The following is a 21460-nucleotide window of genomic DNA, read 5'->3' as shown; positions in this document are numbered from 1 at the left end:
AACGGTGGGACACTAACGGTGTCTTTCTTCTTTCCAGAATGGTTATGACATCACAGAGCTGAAGCGTCCACTGTGTTCCTCTCTGTCTCAGTCGTCCTCCTGTACCACCGCTCCGCTCATCAAGTCCTCACCAGGCTCCCAGGAGGAGGTCCTCCCCTGCAGCTCCTCCTGCAGCTCTGTCGCCCCCTATATGAGCATCCCGAGCCACCATCACTACCACCATCAACATGTTGGCGCCAGCGACTCTAACTACACCATGCATCACACGCACATGAGCGAGGACATGGAGACGAGCGACGGCGTGGGCTACGTGGGCGCCACCGCATCAGCGTTGCACTCCTACGTAGACTTTAAGAGCTATGTGGCTCGTATCATCTGGGAAGCGGACAACGACAGCGAGGCGTTCCCACCTGATGCCTTCCATGTCTGGACGGTGGAAGGCTCCGGGTCTTCAGCAGGAAGCCTCAGTTCGCTGGGATCGACCACGTCCTGTCAAAACGCCACTGCCAGGCTGGGTGATGAGGCAGAGGAAGATGATGAAGGGCGGTGCATTTATGACAGACTGTCACGATGGGGCCCAAAGTTCCAGACGCTTAGCGAGATGTACGACCGGCCGCAGCTGGGCCTCTCATACGGGGAAGCAGTCGCCTACATGCAGAGGTGCCACAGCCACGACCCGCTCCCGAATCACCACTAGGGGTCACTACATAGCCCTCCGAACCATCACACCCCAAGGAAAGAAGGAAGGAGGCGGGGACTCATTGTCGCTTTCATGTCAAATCAGAAAATGACATTTCTTTGGGAATCGACCCTCAGTGAAACCAAGAAATTCTTTTTATTTCCTTCAACTGCAAACATCAGAGATTTCACAGCTGCATTTTAGTGTTTATTCGTAGAAATAAATCAATGTTATATTTACATTTAAAAGATGCACAGTGTGCCAGTGATATTAGAAATACAGGGCAAAAAATGTGAAAAGGATCAGAACATGAATCAGTTCTTCACCACAATTTCACATCGAAAGAAATTCAACTTTCACATTTTCAGCATGCAATAACCAGGTTATACAAATTCTAACTGAAAAACAAATTAAATATGAAAATTTATATATATATATATATATATATATATATATATATATATATATATATATATATATATATATATATATAGTCTATCAAAATTCAACAAAATTTTTGCAATTAATCTGAGCCGTTAATATTTTCTAAAATACAAAATGAATGCAGTTTCTTCAATTATCAGATATTTGTAAACAATGTCACAGCCCACTTTATTAATGACAAGCATCAGCTGTGATGTTTCAACCTAAAAACCTGTGCACATATGTGCACGTTTATAGTCATGTCTGATTGACTGTATTGAACCACGTTGTCTCAGAATGTCGTATTACAGCAGGAGTTCAGTCATTCGCCGCCGCTTCTTCCTGTTTTCTTCATGAGAGATGCCAGCCGTACGCCAACAGATCAATCACAGAGCTGATTCCAGCTCAGATCTTTGCTTGAATTTTCAACACATGGTTGTTTTTTTTTCAACAAAGTCACTTTTTATCTGAATATTTCAAACAGAATATTTTCTAAATGATTTTATATCAAATTTTATCAATCAAATTTAACTGAATAATGCATTTTTATAACCTGTTTTAAATGTGCTTTTTTTTTTTTTTTAAAAAAAAAACAATTTACTTTGTGTTTCAGTTTTGATAATTAACTTTCATACTGATCTGAATCAAACAAAATTTAACAAAACCATTTTTTAACAGTGATCAACATTTCCAGCAGAAAAGGGTTTGTTTCTTAAACGATAACCACAGACACATAACGAGGCCTGGAAATGAAACAGCTGTGGGTTCAGATCTGATTGGCTCAGAACTTCTCAGAACAGAAAACATGCGTCAGTCTGAACGTGTTCACAGAGACAAAATGTGACCTTTGATGTCATTGTTTAATGTCAGGTATTTAAATCTCAAAACGACACCAAAACCTAGAGAGGTTTGTCGAAGCAGCTTTGAAACATTTGCTTTGAAATGTTTTGAATAGTATTAAGTTGAAGTTATTGCACAACCTACTGCCAGAACGTGGTACTGCAGCTGTGATAGTCGGAGTTAATAAAAAAACTCAATGGGGTTTCAAAACGAACCCGGCCTGTGTCAAAGCCTGAGGTTCGAAGTGGATGAAGCTTGAAGATCAAAGTTGCCAAAAATCTTCTAAAACCAGCAGAATGAATTTTTCATGGGTTAATTTTCAGTCTGACATGAAGGAAGTTTTATTTATTTTTTTTTTGTGTGCGGACAATCAGCGACACTGCAGGTGCATTCTGGGATTGTGCTGTTTGAATCCAAAAAAAGAGAGGAGCATGTTTGAACTGTGCTTCAAAGTTTCAAGTGTCGACTTACATCAGTGAAAAGGTTCCAATGTTTTCTACAAACTGATTCATTATGATGGAGTTTTATAAGAAAATAAACTGAGACTCAAAGCTGTTAGAGTTTGAGACAAAAAGGGGACAAAAAACACATAATTGCAATAAAAATAATATTTATCAGAAGTCATGATACTTTAAAACATGTTTTGAAACATATTTCGATGCTCTATTTTTGAATGACTTCACTCGCTTTGCCTAAAAATAACAATTTATTGTAAAAAATACATTATTTTTGAAAACAAAAGTTTTTTCTTTTTTCCAAAATTGGTGCTTTTTGAAACTTTTTGACAGCAGCAGATCTGGTCACATGATTTTTGAGCAGTTTGCTTATTTATCATCACTCTGATTTAGTTTTTTAAAATTACAGCTTTTATCTTCTTTTTAAAAAATTGTAGTTAAAATGTCCTTTCAACTCAGGTTTTTTATTTTTTTCTCAGAAAATTATACTTTTATTCTCATAGTAGAACAAAATTTTACTTTTTGTTATAAATAAACTAAAATGTCTTCGTTAATAAATGTTATTATTGTTGCCTAATTTCGATCATTGTAATTCAAAGTAAATTAAAACAGCTGAAGTTAAACAGCATAAGAAAGTAAACATACACAAAAAGGGAGGTGATGGTCCAGTGGTTCAGCGTTGGGCTTGAGACCAGAGGATCCTCGGTTCAAATCCCAACCTGACCGGAAAATCACTAAGGGCCCTTGGGCAAGGTCCTTAATCCCCTATTTGCTCCCGGTGTGTAGTGAGTACCTTGCATGGCAGCACCCTCACACTGGGGTGAATTTGAGGTATTATTGTAAACCCCTTTGAGCGCCTGATGCAGATGGAAAAGTACTATATAAATGCAGTCCATTTAAAGTTCTTCTATTATTTTGACTTTTCATAAAATCATGACTTTATTGGATCATATTTTGACTTTTTTTTAATGATTATTGTAATAATGTGAGGGTTTTCTTCATCATTTTGGTTACATTCGGTTTCCTCACCATCTAAATTTTATTGTAAAACTGAGTCTATTTTGTGATTTATCAAATATAGATTCTCAGTTTTGGGGGATTTATTTCTTACTGTGGCTCAAGAACTTTGTTGTACATCATTGTTTTGTATTTATTCGCTTGAATGTGGACTTTGTGAGGTGGGGTCAGAGGTTACCGCTGTTTAAGTGGGAATGCTTAAGTCAGAATTTCTACAGGTGGAGTTTAAAATGTTTATAAATGTTTATCTCAAAATCCACACCTTAGAAATGTGAAAAGAAAAAGTGAGTTTGTGACCAAAAAAACAAACCTTTATTTTTGAAAATTTTATTCTTTTCCACTTTCTGACTTTCTGTGAATGATTTCAAGTCATCGTGCCACTTCAACGCCAAAACTTTAAGTCTTAAATCCCTCGTGAGCTCTACAGGTGGAAAGACTTTTGTAAAATCAATTTTCATAAGAATTATTTTTGTACTTTTGTGTAGATGGTCGTTGTTGTGGGCTTTTGTTTTTTTTGTTTTTTGTTTTTGTAATTCAGTTTGTTACTGCGTCTGATTGCTGCCATCGTCTGGTTGATCGTAAACCCCCCACAGTCAGCCGTCTTGTAGAGTCAGTGCACCCAGAAACGATGTACAGCGCTTCACTTTTCCCCCATTTTGTTATATTACAGCCTTATTCCAAAATCAAGTAAATTAATTTTTCCCTCAAAATTCTACAAACAAGAACCCATAATGACAATGTGAGACTTTTGCAATTTTATTAAAAATAAAAAAAAAACTGCTAAATCACATGTATTCAGTATTTGCCTTGAAGCTCAAAATTGAGCTCAGGTGCCTGTTTCCACTGATCATCCTTGAGATGTTTCTGCAGCTTAATTGGAGTCCACCTGGTTTAAATTCAGCTGTTTGAAGATGATTTGGAAAGATACACACCTGTCTACATATAAAATCCAACAGTTGACTGTCAGAGCACAAACCAAGCATGAAGTCAAAGGAATTGTCTGTAGACCTCGGAGACAGGATTGTCTGGAGGTAAAAATCTGGGGAAGGGTACAGAAACATTTCTGCTGCTTTGAAGGTCCCGATGAGCACAGTGGCCTCCCTCATCTGTAAATGGAAGAGGTTCAGAGCCGCCAGGACTCTTCCTAGAGCTGGCTGCCCGTCTAAACTGAGCGACTGGGGGTGAAGGACCTCCTCTGTGGAGAAAGGAGAACCTTTCAGAAGGACAACCATCTCTGCAGAAATCCAGCAATCAGGCATGTATGGTAGAGTGGCCAGACGGAAGACACTCCTTTGTAAAAGGCACATGGCATGATAGAAGGCACCTGAAGGACTCTCAGACCATGAGAAACAAAATTCTCTGGTCTGATGAGACAAAGATTGAACTCTTTGGTGTGATGTACACAGACATCCTGGATGAAAACCTGCTCCAGAGCGCTCTTGACCTCAGACTTGGGCAACAGTCAGCATCCATTTTGGTGAGGAAAAAACCCAACTTTCCTTATTCAAATTAATTCCAGTAGTATTCTGCTCTTACTAGGATGCAGCAGTTTTTTTAGCTTGGCAGATAGTTCTGGAGGAAATCAACAAATTGAAAATATGGTTTGACCAAAACAAATTGTCATTAAACTTAAAACAGGTTAAATAAAACAGGAATGAAGTGGAGGTTTAAGAGTCACTAGGTGTTCACAGGAAACATATATTTCTATATGTATTTATTTATTTTCATTGTTAGTTGGTTTTATCTTTTCCGTTTTGTTTCATCCGGTTCTTTTTGTCTCTTTCTCTAAAATTGTATTGTAGTATTATTAGTTACTATGAGTTGTTATTACTATTGTTGTTGTTGCTATTATTATTATATGAATAAAAATAAATGAAAAAAATACAACTTGACTCTTTTACGACAATGAATGCTGAGCTGTTATTATACAGAAAACAAATGCACACACAACCTGCTGAGATGTGAACAGCTTAATGCGACCTTTAACATTGAAAACGCCTTAGACATGCTAACGCGTTAACATCGGTCCCATTTTTAAGTTATAAAATACATCTATCAACTGTTTCAGAAGACCATAACAGGTCGGTTTAACATAAAAAGGTAAATATTACTCACAGACATTTGCTGTTTAGGGTTTTAGCGGGGAAAATTAAAGCGAAATAAAACAACGAATCAACGAAGCACCAGATCGAAGCACTGCTTAGATATGCAAATCACTGCTTCGATTGGTTCAAGGTTCAAAGCAAAGCCGTGCTGTAGAAAAGTTGATTACAAACCCGCTGCGGGGTCTGTAATCATTGTAGAGACATTATCATTTTCCTGACAAACACCCCCAAAAACAACAGCCACTCTGAAGGACTGATAAGGGAATCGCTAAGCAAAAAGGTTATTGATGTCGGTGGATCGAATCATTTCTTAACGATACCCAAAAGGAACCGGTTCTCGATACCCAACCCTAACAATGACCCTAAGCATACAGCCAAGATATCAAAGGAGTGGCTTCAGGGCAACTCTGTGAATGTCCTTGAGTGGCCCAGCCAGAGCCCAGACATGAATCTGATTGATCTCTGGAGAGATCTGAAAATGTCTGTGCACCGACGCTCCCCATCCAACCTGATGGAACTTGAGAGGTGCTGCAAAGAGGAATGGACAAAGCTGCCCAAAGATAGGTGCACAAAGCTTGTGGCTTCATATTCAGGAAGACTTGAGTCTGTAATTACTGCCAAAGGTGCATCAATAAAGTATTAAGCAAAGGGTGTGAATAATTCTGTACATTAACACAGTACATTACATTAATCTGTACTGAAAACTTGGTTTCACTGCCTCTACTGGTGGTTGGCTCTCACTGCGGTATTGTATTATTTCCTGTTCCGGAGCACAGCGGTGTTTTGCTGTATCTGTTAGCTGTTTAATCTGCGCAGTTAGATTGATCTATTCAATTCAATTCAATTCAATTTTATTTATATAGCGCCAAATCACAACAAACAGTTGCCCCAAGGCGCTTTATATTGTAAGGCAAGGCCATACAGTAATTACGTAAAAACCCCAACGGTCAAAACGACCCCCTGTGAGCAAGCACTTGGCGACAGTGGGAAGGAAAAACTCCCTTTTAACAGGAAGAAACCTCCAGCAGAACCAGGCTCAGGGAGGGGCAGTCTTCTGCTGGGACTGGTTGGGGCTGAGGGAGAGAACCAGGAAAAAGACATGCTGTGGAGGGGAGCGGAGATCAATCACTAATGATTAAATGCAGAGTGGTGCATACAGAGCAAAAAGAGAAAGAAACACTCAGTGCATTATGGGAACCCCCCAGCAGTCTAAGTCTATAGCAGTATAACTAAGGGATGGTTCAAGGTCACCTGATCCAGCCCTAACTATAAGCTTTAGCAAAAAGGAAAGTTTTAAGCCTAATCTTAAAAGTAGAGAGGGTGTCTGTCTCCCTGATCTGAATTGGGAGCTGGTTCCACAGGAGAGGAGCCTGAAAGCTGAAGGCTCTGCCTCCCATTCTACTCTTACAAACCCTAGGAACTACAAGTAAGCCTGCAGTCTGAGAGCGAAGCGCTCTATTGGGGTGATATGGTACTATGAGGTCCCTAAGATAAGAAGGGACCTGATTATTCAAAACCTTATAAGTAAGAAGAAGAATTTTAAATTCTATTCTAGAATTAACAGGAAGCCAATGAAGAGAGGCCAATATGGGTGAGATATGCTCTCTCCTTCTAGTCCCCGTCAGTACTCTAGCTGCAGCATTTTGAATTAACTGAAGGCTTTTCAGGGAACTTTTAGGACAACCTGATAATAATGAATTACAATAGTCCAGCCTAGAGGAAATAAATGCATGAATTAGTTTTTCAGCATCACTCTGAGACAAGACCTTTCTAATTTTAGAGATATTGCGTAAATGCAAAAAAGCAGTCTTACATATTTGTTTAATATGCGCTTTGAATGACATATCCTGATCAAAAATGACTCCAAGATTTCTCACAGTATTACTAGAGGTCAGGGTAATGCCATCCAGAGTAAGGATCTGGTTAGACACCATGTTTCTAAGATTTGTGGGGCCAAGTACAATAACTTCAGTTTTATCTGAGTTTAAAAGCAGGAAATTAGAGGTCATCCATGTCCTTATGTCTGTAAGACAATCCTGCAGTTTAGCTAATTGGTGTGTATCCTCTGGCTTCATGGATAGATAAAGCTGGGTATCATCTGCGTAACAATGAAAATTTAAGCAATGCTGTCTAATAATACTGCCTAAGGGAAGCATGTATAAAGTGAATAAAATTGGTCCTAGCACAGAACCTTGTGGAACTCCATAATTAACCTTAGTCTGTGAAGAAGATTCCCCATTTACATGAACAAATTGTAATCTATTAGATAAATATGATTCAAACCACCGCAGCGCAGTGCCTTTAATACCTATGGCATGCTCTAATCTCTGTAATAAAATTTTATGGTCAACAGTATCAAAAGCAGCACTAAGGTCTAACAGAACAAGCACAGAGATGAGTCCACTGTCTGAGGCCATAAGAAGATCATTTGTAACCTTCACTAATGCTGTTTCTGTACTATGATGAATTCTAGTAGGGCCCTAATAATGGTAGGGCTTCCTTGAGCAGCCTGGTAGGAATGGGGTCCAATAGACATGTTGATGGTTTGGATGAAGTAACTAATGAAAATAACTCAGACAGAACTCTGAGAGAAAGAGTCTAACCAAATACCGACATCACTGAAAGCAGCCAAAGATAACGATACATCTTTGGGATGGTTATGAGTATTTTTTTCTCTAATAGTTAAAATTTTATTAGCAAAGAAAGTCATGAAGTTAAAGTTAAAGGAATACTCGGCTCAATAGAGCTCTGACTCTTTGTCAGCCTGGCTACAGTGCTGAAAAGAAACCTGGGGTTGTTCTTATTTTCTTCAATTAGTGATGACTAGTAAGATGTCCTAGCTTTACGGAGGGCTTTTTTATAGAGCAACAGACTCTTTTTCCAGGCTAAGTGAAGATCTTCTAAATTAGTGAGACGCCATTTCCTCTCCAACTTACGGGTTATCTGCTTTAAGCTGCGAGTTTGTGAGTTATACCACGGAGTCAGGCACTTCTGATTTAAAGCTCTCTTTTTCAGAGGAGCTACAGCATCCAAAGTTGTCTTCAATGAGGATGTAAAACTATTGACGAGATACTCTATCTCACTTACAGAGTTTAGGTAGCTACTCTGCACTGTGTTGGTATATGGCATTAGGGAACATAAAGAAGGAAACATATCCTTAAACCTAGTTACAGTGCTTTCTGAAAGACTTCTAGTGTAATGAAACTTATTCCCCACTGCTGGGTAGTCCATCAGAGTAAATGTAAATGTTATTAAGAAATGATCAGACAGAAGGGAGTTTTCAGGGAATACTGTTAAGTCTTCAATTTCCATACCATAAGTCAGAACAAGATCTAAGATATGATTAAAGTGGTGGGTGGACTCATTTACATTTTGAGCAAAGCCAGTTGAGTCTAATAATAGATTAAATGCAGTGTTGAGGCTGTCATTCTCAGCATCTGTGTGGATTTTAAAATCGCCCACTATAATTATCTTATCTGAGCTAAGCACTAAGTCAGACAAAAGTTCTGAAAATTCACCGAGAAACTCACAGTAACGACCAGGAGGACGATAGATAACAACAAATAAAACTGGTTTTTGGGACTTCCAATTTGGATCTAGTTAACTAGATAACGATTTGTTTCACAGTGTAATCTTCATGTGCCTTAACTAAAGCACTCCCTCTGCTGAATCACCTCTAAAGTATTTACACATTATTCACTTTGTGTGTTTTTAGGAATCCGCTAGCTTAGCGCAGCTACTAGCTCTTAGCCGGTTTAGCATGGCGGCTTCTCCTGTCTCTCCCGCACTTTTCTGCTCTGGGTGTGAAATGTTTAGTTATTCCTCGGCCTCCTTTAGCAGTAATGGTACTTGTAATAAGTGTAGCTTATTCGTAGCTTTGGAGGCCAGGCTGGGCGAATTGGAGACTCGGCTCCGCACCTTGGAAAATCCTACAGCTAGCCAGGCCCCTGTAGTCGGTGCAGACCAAGGTAGTTTAGCCGCCGTTAGTTCCCCTCCAGCGGATCCCGAGCAGCCGGGAAAGCAGGCCGACTGGGTGACTGTGAGGAGGAAGCGTAGTCCTAAACAGAAGCCCCCTGTACACCACCAACCCGTTCACATCTCTAACCGTTTTTCCCCACTCGGCGACACACCCGCCGAGGAACAAACTCTGGTTATTGGCGACTCTGTTTTGAGAAATGTGAAGTTAGCGACACCAGCAACCATAGGCAATTGTCTTCCGGGGGACAGAGCAGGTGCCATTGAAGGACATTTGAAACTGCTGGCTAAGGCTAAGCGTAAATTTGGTAAGATTGTAATTCACGTCGGTAGTAATGACACCCGGTTACGTCAATCGGAGGTCACTAAAATTAATATTGAATCGTGTGTAACTTTGCAAAAACAATGTCGGACTCTGTAGTTTTCTCTGGGCCCCTCCCCAATCGGACAGGGAGTGACATGTTTAGCCACATGTTCTCCTTGAATTGCTGGCTGTCTGAGTGGTGTCCAAAAAATGAGGTGGGCTTCATAGATAATTTGCAAAGCTTCTGGGGAAAACCTGGTCTTGTTAGGAGAGACAGCATCCATCCCACTTTGGATGGAGCAGCTCTCATTTCTAGAAATCTGGCCAATTTTCTTAAATCCGCCAAACCGTGACTATCCAGGGTTGGGACCAGGAAGCAGAGTTGTAGTCTTACACACCTCTCTGCAGCTTCTCTCCCCCTGCCATCCCCTCATTACCCCATCCCCGTAGAGACAGTGCCTGCTCCCAGACCACCAACAACCAGTAAAAATCTATTTAAGCATAAAAATTCAAAAAGAAAAAATAATATAGCACCTTCAACTGCACCACAGACTAAAACAGTTAAATGTGGTCTATTAAACATTAGATCTCTCTCTTCTAAGTCCCTGTTAGTAAATGATATAATAATTGATCAACATATTGATTTATTCTGCCTTACAGAAACCTGGTTACAGCAGGATGAATATGTTAGTTTAAATGAGTCAACACCCCTGAGTCACACTAACTGCCAGAACGATCGTAGCACGGGCCGAGGGGGAGGATTAGCAGCAATCTTCCACTCCAGCTTATTAATTAATCAAAAACCCAGACAGAGCTTTAATTCATTTGAAAGCTTGACTCTTAGTCTTGTCCATCCAAATTGGAAGTCCCAAAAACCAGTTTTATTTGTTGTTATCTATCGTCCACCTGGTCATTACTGTGAGTTTCTGTGTATTTTCAGACCTTTTGTCTGACTTAGTGCTTAGCTCAGATAAGATAATTATAGTGGGCGATTTTAACATCCACACAGACGCTGAGAATGACAAGCCTCACAGGACATGTTGGGGCATGTCCAGCTCATGCACAATTTCTCGGATACTCACACGACTGAAAAGCAACCGGAATCCGTCCTATGAGACCAACACGGAGGTGGTTTTGTCCCGCGCCATGAGCGGCACGGTGGCGCAATTCTCCGCTTCTCTTTCCATGAAAAAACTCCTGTAACAGTAGAATGTGCCGAAAAAGTGCTGATGTCCACGTCTTCTGCCTTTTTGTGAAAGTCAGACGATGTCCCGGATCAACAAAGCCTTCACGTTGGAAATGATCTGGTTGTTTCAGCGGGGTTTCAGCCTGTCGATCGACGCTCGGAGCGCGCCGCGCTCTCAGACGCTGTGGGTGGTCTTTAAACCGGCTGGAGCACTCCTTAATCTGTGTAATCCCCAAAAAATCATCCCTGAAAGCCATCTAAATTTTCCAAATGGTGTCCACCTGGATGTCTCTCACAGTTTCTGGAAAAATTTGAGGCAGCAAAGCTCCAAATCGTTCAGACATTTATTCGCAATAAAAATCCGACGAGAGGGGTGGACCACTGCTCACACAAAGCCTGCTCACAGGCGAATGACACAACCGACAGGAGTGAAAAAACTCACGCATGCGCACGAAGGTTCAAGCTTGACTGATGCAATCATACGTGATTCAAATCCATATGGTTTTTGCAAAAAATAAAAAGGTCCGATACTTTTTGGACAGACCTCGTATTTGCAATGACTGCGTTTTCACGGGTAAGGAGTATGTATTGGAGCTCTCTCCACCTAATTCAGAATATGATTTTTTTTTTTTTTTAAGCAGCAGTGTGACACACAAATAGAAAAAACAAATATTAGTAAGTGAGAAATTTCATGGAATTTAATGTTTGTTTGTTTTTTACATTTTTTTTCCTGTTTGCGTAACAGATGTTTTTTTCCCACCTGCAGGTATAAACTTATTTATCTTTATTTTTCATTATTTTTGTTTTTGTTTTTTAAGTGTTTCTTCGAGGGTTTTTTTGTTGTTGTTGTTTGTTTTTTAACTTAATTGTCATCCAGTCGGATCCCCCCCCATTATGTCACCCTGTTTTTATAAAATTTTCAGATCCCTTCACTTTTTTTTATGTTGCAACCTTAAGGCTTTGAAATTTTGGACAGAACTTCTTGTGTGTGTGTGTGTGTGTGTGTGTGTGTGTGTGTGTGTGTGTGTGTGTGTGTGTGTGTGTGTGTGTGTGTGTGTGTGTGTGTGTGTGTGTGTGTGTGTGTGTGTGTCGATCTACAGTGAGGAAAATAAGTATTTGAACACCCTGTGATTTTGCAAATTCTCCCACTTAGAAATCATGGAGGGGTCTGAAATTTTCATCTTAGGTGCATGTCCACTGTGAGAAACATAATATATATATATATATATATATATATATATATATATATATATATATATATATATATATATATATATATATATATATATATATATATATATCAGGAAATCACAATGTATGATTTTTTTATAATTTATTTGTATGTTACTGCTGCAAATAAGTATTTGAACACCTGTGAAAATCAATGTTAATATTTGGTACAGTAGCCTTTGTTTGCAATTACAGAGGTCAAACGTTTCCTGTAGTTTCTCACCAGGTTTGCACACACTGCAGCAGGGATTTTGGTCCACTCCTCCATACAGATCTTCTCCAAATTGTTCAGGTTTGGAGTTTCAGCTCCCTCCAAAGATTTTCTAATGAGTTCAGGTCTGGAGACTGGCCAGGCCACTCCAGGACCTTGAAATGCTTCTTATGGAGCCCCTCCTTAGTTGCCCTGGCTGTGTGTCTGGGGTCATTGTCATGCTGGAAGACCCAGCCATGACCCATCTTCAATGCTCTTACTGAGGGAAGGAGGCTGTTTGCCAAAATCTCACAATACACGACCCCATTCATCCTCCCTTCAATACGGTGCAGTCGTCCTGTCCCCTTTGCAGAAGAGCACCCCCAGAGTATGATGTTTCCACCCCTATGCTTCACAGTTGGGATGGTTTTCTTGGGGTTGTTCTCATCCTCTAAACATGGTAAGTGGAGTTGATTCCAAAAAGCTCTATTCTGGTCTCATCTGACCACATGACCTTCTCCCATGCCTCCTCTGGATCATCCAGATGTTCACTGGTGAACTTCAAACTGCCTGGACCAGGGTCGGACTGGGAACAAATTTCGGTCCTGGCATTTTTCCTCTGGACCAGCCCACTATTGGCCCACAAATCCACCCCCAAACACGCACACCCACCCGTCCATACCGAACCCCCAATGAACAAATACTATACACCTAAACACCATGAACACACACCTAAACACACACTTTCACTGTCATTTCACCTTGATCACAGTACAAAACGGAAGCAAAAGCACACAAGCGGAAAAAAAGCTTTTGTGTCTCCAAAGTGTGTGTGTGTGTGTGTGTGTGTGTGTGTGTGTGTGTGTGTGTGTGTGTGTGTGTGTGTGTGTGTGTGTGTGTGTGTGTGTGTGTGTGTGTGTGTGTGTGTGTGTGTGTGTGTGTTGGTGCGTCACCCGCACACTTGCACAGGTTCGGGTAAAATATTCCTTCCGTTGTTGTTGACTTCAGCTTTGGTTAACTATGAACATGTTAATTTTCTTCGGCTCCCAAACAAGCTATAGCTAATGTCCAGAATTCTGGCTGCTAATGTAGCATATTAGCTCATTATATAACATAATTGAGATGTGTAAAATTCTCTTCTACCAAAAAAAAAAAGAACTGATTCACAAACAGTCATATAAATGACATTCAGACTTGATTGTTACAAGTACATTCAGTCCAAGTACTTGTCACACGTTATCTGTGTAGCCACAAACTATAGCTAGCCTAGCCTAGCCCAGTTACAGTACAAAACCTCCCACTAGTCCTACAGTCCACTATAGTCCTAGTATTATGGAGAGCATTTTTAAGTTGTTTTTACATTTATGGTAAGCTATATGTTGCACTAAAGTAGATTAGGTATAATTTTACAAAATAATTATGGTGAATTATCATTATTTGTTGAGTTTCAATTCAACAGTACAATTAAAGGTGATTAATGGTGTATGTCAACAGAATCATGTTTTATTTTTGTAAATTGAATAAAACTGGATCTGGTTTGTTTGTTATTTGAAAGTATTATATTTATTTGTGAACTTTAAAATCAGTTTGGGGTTGTAATATACACCATCAAATAATATAAAGACATTAGAGCCAGCGGACCCTCCCTGTTTCAGTAATAGCCATTTACTTGGGTAGTTAGCATGTAGTCTGTTGAGCTCATTTGCTAACATATAAAGTCTTCTCCTGTCTGTACCTTCATGCTGTTTTCTAGTTAGTGATTTTTTTAATCAAATTTAATCTTTGTGACATATTAGTGTCCTGAATAGCCTCACGCGGGTGACAGATTCCACAGCGTGTCTTTTATTTCAGACTGTTCCATTAAGTCCATCCTCGTGTGGCTGCTCTTTTAGGGACCAGAACCCTATGCTTCTTCTGGCTCTGTTTCAAAATCTCGTTAATAAAGGTATTCTCTCAGTTTTTAAAATTATGAGGTTGCAACATAAAATGTGTAAAACTGGAGCATCCTAAAGACTTTTTGTTGTTGTTGTTTGTTTTCGTTGTTTTCCGTGGTGGGATTTCTGTTGTTTGCTGATAATAGCGATGTTCCGTCCGGACTATGCATTCAAACGACAGGTGTGTTTTTGTGAACTTGTGCTGCCACATCTGTTAAAAGAAGTTTTCAAAGGTGTTTATGGAGCGTGTAGTTTGACGTGTGTATTTGGATGTTTTATAGCAGCCTGACATGGAGTTTTTCCTTGTGTACATGGCTTTTAATAAAATAAAGTGGTTCCCCTGAAAAGTAGATTTTCTGTCTTGCGTGGTATGTATTTTTTCTGTTGGGGTGCCCAAATTTATGCACCTGCCTAGTTTTGTTTGAATAATTATTGCACACTTTCTGTAAATCCTACAAACTTCATTTCACTTCTCAAATATCACTGTGTTTGTCTGCTATATGACATATTTAACTGAAATTGCTGATCCACACAACCAATGATTTATAAAGGAAAATCATGGAAATCATCAGGGGTGCCCAAACTTTTACATACAACTGCAAAAATCAATTCATGTACATTTCAAAAAGATACAAATCAAAGATGTCCCAAACATGGCAAATAGCAGAAATAGATTCTTAGCAGAATGAGAGCGGATGACAGCTGTACCTGGAACTTTCTCATATTCAGTATCTCCTTCTTTGGCATCTTGAGAGCTTTGCAGTGTCGCGTGTAGAAGAACTAGGCATAGACCACCACGAGGGTGATGGTGTGCCAGAAGGTGTACATGTACCAACGCTGGGATTTCAGGGCCAACTAGTATTTGGCTGTAAACATGTTTAACAAATCCACACCTCCCATGTATTTGTTGTAGGTCCCCACAGTGTGAGGCCTTCCAACGTCAGTGTAGGTTTTGGTGACTTTGTCCCAGCGTTGAGCACGGGTTCTGGTCCAGTGAAGGATGACACACGTGTGACTGCCCTGCTGTCACACCATTCCACAGCACAGATGTTGTGTTTCTCCTCCACTCTGTAGTCTAAGCTTCCTCTACCCTTCTTCTTCAAGCTCTTCTCATCTTCACGGTTGCAGTTGGATAGCCATACCTGCCTGGTTCCCACATAATGGAGTCCATGGTCGAGGAGCTTTACTACCAATGGAAAAGAGGTGAAGTAGTTGTTTGTGTAGATCTTGTAGTTCTGACGCTTTGGAAATGGGGTAACAAACTTCATCACAACATCAGCTGACAATCCAAGCTCAGATTTGACTCGTATTCCATTGTTGCTCCTTTGGTAAACATCAATGTCAAGCATCATGCCAGCTCTCTCCCATACTTTGAAGCCCCATGGGTGTGGCTTACCTTGCATATACTACTTGATGCTGCTGAACTTCCCCTTAAAAGCAATCATTTGTGCTCCTCTGGTTCCACCTGGAGATGTTTCTCTCTGAGTGATTCAAGCCACGGTCTGCGTTTCCAGAGTCTGTCCCTCTTTTCAGTCTCTGGCTCTGTCAAGTTGTTCACCAAATGTAATGCTGTCAACACATCAGCAGCAGGGGGTGCCATGTATCTGTCTCCCAGCACATATGGGTTCCAGCCTTTAGTACTAGGCCCATCCTCGGGCAGGTCCATGCACAACACGGTCTGTATTTCCTTTGGATTTGTCTTAACAGATCTTCTATTATTTTGAACACTGTGCACATTTGTATTTGTTGCCAGAGCTTGAATTGTGCCTTCTGGCACAAACGTTTGGAAGTACTCCCATGGTGCATTGCAGCACAGGATCCATTGTTTATTGGTTAGCTATAATTGCTCATTTCTCCAAAAATATTTGTCCAATCAACTTTCCATTTTACAGCATTCATCCTTCACCCAAAATACCAATGCGAACAGCAAATGTCAGCTCTCCTCGGTTTTTGCGTGATCGAAGCCAAACACACACACACACACATGCAGACACACAGAGGCCACTTGGCTATTAGAATATAGATGATTAGCTGTGGCAATATATTTTTGCACATTAGTTTCAAATATATGTAATTCAATATAAGGCAAAGGGCTAGAATGTGTGAATCATGTGTAGTTTAAAGTTATATTGGGAAAATTTGAACTGAAGTTCCTCTTCAAACAGGGTTGTTTTGACGACCACATTCACTCAGTGTTGTAATATTGCAACAATTACAAAAGAAGCTCCAGATCAAATGTGAGACACATGTTTTTGTTTGTGTGTCCATCTGTCCTGGTGGTTGTGGTTTATGTTTTCACTACTTTTATGTTTTTTGTTGTGTTTCTCTGCCTCCTCTCTCTCTCTCTCTCTGTGTGTGTGTGTGTGTGTGTGTGTGTGTGTGTGTGTGTGTGTGTGTGTGTGTGTGTGTGTGTGTGTGTGTGTGTGTGTGTGTGTGTGTGTGTGTGTGTGCGTTCATATTACAACCCCTGGCAAAAATTATGGAATCACCGGCCTCGGGGGATGTTCATTCAGTTGTTTAATTTTGTAGAAAAAAAGCAGATCACAGACATGACACAAAACTAAAGTCATTTCAAATGGCAACTTTCTGGCTTTAAGAAACACTATAAGAAATCAGGAAAAAAAATTGTGGCAGTCAGTAAGGGTTACTTTTTTAGACCAAGCAGAGGGAAAAAAATATGGACTCTCAATTCTGAGGAAAATTTTCATCCCCAAAACTAACACCTGCATCAAATCACATCTGCTTGTTAGTCTGCATCTAAAAAGGAGTGATCACACCTTGGAGAGCTGTTGCACCAAGTGGACTGACATGAATCATGGCTCCAACATGAGAGATGTCAATTGAAACAAAGGAGAGGATTATCGAACTCTTAAAAGAGGGTAAATCATCACGCAATGTTGCAAAAGATGTTGGTTGTTCACAGTCAGCTGTGTCTAAACTCTGGACCAAATACAAACAACATGGGAAAGTTGTTAAAGGCAAACATACTGGTAGACCAAGGAAGACATCAAAGCGTCAACACAGAAAACTTAAAGCGATATGTCTCAAAAAATCGAAAATGCACAACAAAACAAATGAGGAACGAATGGGAGGAAACTGGAGTCAACGTCTGTGACCGAACTGTAAGAAACCGCCTAAAGGGAATGGGATTTACATACAGAAAAGCTAAACGAAAGCCATCATTAACACCTAAACAGAAAAAACAAGGTTACAATGGGCTAAGGAAAAGCAATTGTGGACTGTGGATGACTGGATGAAAGCCATATTCAGTGATGAATGTCGAATCTGCATTGGGCAAGGTGATAATGCTGGAACTTTTGTTTGGTGCCGTTCAAATGAGATTTATAAAGATGACTGCCTGAAGAGAACATGTAAATTTCCACAGTCATTGATGATATGGGGCTGCATGTCAGGTAAAGGCACTGGGGAGATGGCTGTCATTACATCATCAATAAATGCACAAGTTTACGTTGATATTTTGGACACTTTTCTGATGTTTGGGGATGATGAAATCATTTTTCAAGATGATAATGCATCTTGCCATAGAGCAAAAACTGTGAAAACATTCCTTGCACAAAGACACATAGGGTCAATTTCATGACATAGGGTCAATGTCAATGAGCAGATGTGATTTGATGCAGGTGTTAGTTTTGGGGATGGAAATTTACAGGGTGATTCCATAATTTATTCCTCAGAATTGAGTGAGTCCATATTTTTTTCCCCTCTGCTTGGTCTAAAAAAGTAACCGTTACTGACTGCCACAATCTTTTTTTCCTGATTTCTTATAGTGTTTCTTAAAGCCAGAAAGTTGCCATTTGAAATGACTTTAGTTTTGTGTCATGTCTGTGATCTGCTTTTTTTATACAAAATTAAACAACAGAATGAACATCCTCTGTGGCCGGTGATTCCATAATTTTTGCCAGGGGTTGTATATCCTGTGTTGGTTGTTGGTGTTCCTCGGGTTTCTGCTCGTTATTATGTGGGCTCTTAGTATTCTGTCGTTGGGTTTGTTTGTTCTTGATTTAGGTTTTTATTTCATGGTTTAGTTCTGATTATCGTTTCTGTTCTGATTAGCTTCTTCTTTGTATTCTTTGTTTCTACCCTGTTGCGCATTGTTCCCTTCCAAGGTTTACATTTGTGTTTGCATCATCTGTTCTCCTCCTCTGTGGTTTCATTTGGTTATTGTGATTATTTTCTACTCACCCTTTGACGTCTGTTTTGTTATTTATAAATGCACTGCATTTATATAGCGCTTTTCCATCTGCATCAGACGCTCAAAGCACTTTACAATAATGCCTCACATTCACCCCGACGTCAGGCTGCTGCCATACAAGGCGCTCACTACACACCAGGAGCAACTAGGGTATTAAGGACCTTGCCCAAGGGCCCTTAGTGATTTTCCAGTCAGGCTGGGATTTGAACAGAGGATCTTCTGCTCTCAAGCCCAACACTTAGCCACTAGTCCATCACCTCCCCTGGCACTATATCTCTGGCACTCGTCTTTTCCCTTCATGTGGTTCCCCGTCACTATGCCCATGTGTTTCAATGTCTAACCTGTTGCTTCGTTATTTGGTTTTTGGTGGTTGATCATTTTTGCTTTTGACCTCCCTGTCACTTTCCTGCGTTGATGATTCGCTGGAGCTTTGTTTTTCACTTCACGTCCACATTGTTGGCTGTTTTGGAACTTTGGGTTTTTTTGAGATACAATAAATCCCTTTGTTTTGTGCCGACCATCTTCTCTGGTCTCTGCCTGCATTACTGGGCTCAATTTGACATGAATAAAACGTAAGACATTTTCTGCAATAACTACATACATGTACATGTTCTAGACGCTGTAATAAACACACACACACACACACAAAATTTTAAAGCAAATCCAGTCCAGTAAATCAAAGGGATGATGTTCAATCAAACATCTGGAGGTCGTGTGAGGTCTTGAACCGATGACAGGCATCATATACAAATATATGACCCAATAGCATTCTGACTGAACAAGAAGACCCAATGCCCCCCCCCCCCCCCCCCAAAAAAAAAAAAAATGATACGTTTATCACAAAAATGGTTGTAATTCTGTAACAGTGGGTCTTACAGGGTTTTGAGGTTGTTGTGGATGAAGAAAAGAGGCTTTTAATAACGGGGGAGGAAAGAATACAGCAAGTAAAGATGTGGGGCAAACGTAGGAACAAAGGAAGCAAGGGAGGGAGGAAGGAAAATAGGAGAAGTGTGAGAAGAGGTAGGAGGAGGAGAAGGAAAACCAAAAAAGAAAATATGAAGCCATACTGCCACCATGTGGTGAAGATGCAGACTACAAACTGTTAAGACAAACTGAAGATTTGAACACAAATGATTGAATTTAAACAATTATTCTCACAAATATTCATTCAGTCCAGCGGCTCATCCTGCACCGACTGGTCATTGGGAAAAAAACAAAACATGTGATGACTGAAGTTAAACACAGGAACAGTGTGAAGAACAAACCTCACCAACACCTACAGAGAGACTAACCCTAATCCCAATCCAAACTCAAATTTTATCCCCAATCCAAAGCTCAAGGGAGAGATTAGTTTTAAACCTTGAAACCTAAACTTAACCCAGATTTTAAGCAGAAATGTAATCCAAACCCAAACCACAGCAACTATAATCCCAATCCTGACCCAAACAATAGCCCTCAAATTAACTATAATTCTAACTCCTTACCTAACCTAGCCCCCAAACCTAAACCTAATATAAAATATAATCCCAACTCTAAAACCTAAATCCAGAGGTGGGCCATCAGGGACACCAACCCCTTCTACACAGGCCTAGATATTACGAATGAAGCGAAGCACAACGGTGCAAAGCTCGCTCATGGTACGGGGCGTCCTAAACAGGAAGTGCCACATTTCACATCCACAGTAAAACAGGAAATGTCCAAATGTCAAACACTTCCTGGATTGACAGACGAGATCCCATGGAATCTTGCGGGAACTCAATGGCAAGCGAACACTCAAACAGGAAGTGCCGAATTTTGAGTCCACAGAGAAACAGGAAATGTCAAATGTTGAACACTTTCTGGCATGGGTGGAGCTAGAGCGGAGGCTGGGGTTTCACTGGACTCCCTTGAAATCTGATTGGACACAGATGATTGACATGTCACGGCACTGCACATCTGGTTGAAAGAGGTGCATTTTGAAATCAGTGAGTCATTTTGACTGCTAGTTTCCTCCTGTCCAGTAGTGTGTGCTGTGTACCATAAAAAGTTCTAATCCACCTTAGTAGAAGAAGAAAAATGTTTGCTTCAGATTTGAACTGAACACGTCCTTTGAACTATGGGCTTCTAATGACACCAAACTTATATTGGTGAGTAAACAACCATATTTTATGCCAGAAATGAGGTCCAGGTTGTTAAAAGCAGCATTTCTCCTTTAATTCGGTGGTCTTATGAACAGGTTTAAGCTAACAGACAGCAGCTAGTTCATGTTATGTGGGCTTATTAGTGCAGCAGATAACTGAAACAATCCTTCAAATGGTGATACAAGCATTAAATTCAGCACAAATACAGCTGGAGCAAAATTAATGGAGCAACTTTAACTTTTGACCCCTGTACAAACTGAAACTGACCTTTGTCACCATTCTTACTGCTTTTACCTCATAACTCCATAACAATCAGTCACAGGTTGTCCAAACTATACCTTTTTGGAATCTTTATGATCGGGCAAATAATGTGGTGTAGTTTTCTATATGATTGGAGCATCTTTTAACTTTGACCCCTGTGTAATTCTTCAATTGACCCCTACCTGGCTGCCTATTGAAAATTCAAGTGGCCAATCGTTTTTTTTCAAAAGAGTTCATGTCTATGGATTATTTGTGCCAAATTTGATGCTTGTATCACTATTTGCAGGATTCCACTCTAAATATTCTCTTATCTGCTGAACTACACTCAACAAAAATATAAACGCAACACTTTTGGTTTTGCTCCCATTTTGTATGAGATGAACTCAAAGATCTAAAACTTTTTCCACATACACAATATCACCATTTCCCTCAAATATTGTTCACAAACCAGTCTAAATCTGTGATAGTGAGCACTTCTCCTTTGCTGAGATAATCCATCCCACCTCACAGGTGTGCCATATCAAGATG

At 40.1% G+C, this 21460-nt stretch overlaps 1 protein-coding gene across 1 annotated transcript in view; it reads left to right on the top strand.

The window, feature by feature from the left end:
* The window catches only part of si:dkey-22o22.2 (neural-cadherin), a 346824-nt gene extending 346077 nt beyond the window's left edge, over positions 1-747 (top strand). Inside the window, exon 34 of the mRNA XM_034173921.1 lies at positions 38-747. Within this exon, the coding sequence (XP_034029812.1) occupies positions 38-697 (660 nt within the window). The 3' untranslated portion in view covers positions 698-747. The remainder of the gene's footprint in view (positions 1-37) is intronic.
* The last annotated feature ends 20713 nt before the right edge of the window (positions 748-21460 follow it).

The sequence above is a fragment of the Thalassophryne amazonica genome, chromosome 7, assembly GCF_902500255.1.
Source record: "Thalassophryne amazonica chromosome 7, fThaAma1.1, whole genome shotgun sequence".
Taxonomy (NCBI): domain Eukaryota; kingdom Metazoa; phylum Chordata; class Actinopteri; order Batrachoidiformes; family Batrachoididae; genus Thalassophryne; species Thalassophryne amazonica.
The sequence above is the reverse complement of the archived record's forward strand: the minus strand, read 5'-3'. Positions and strand labels throughout refer to the sequence as shown.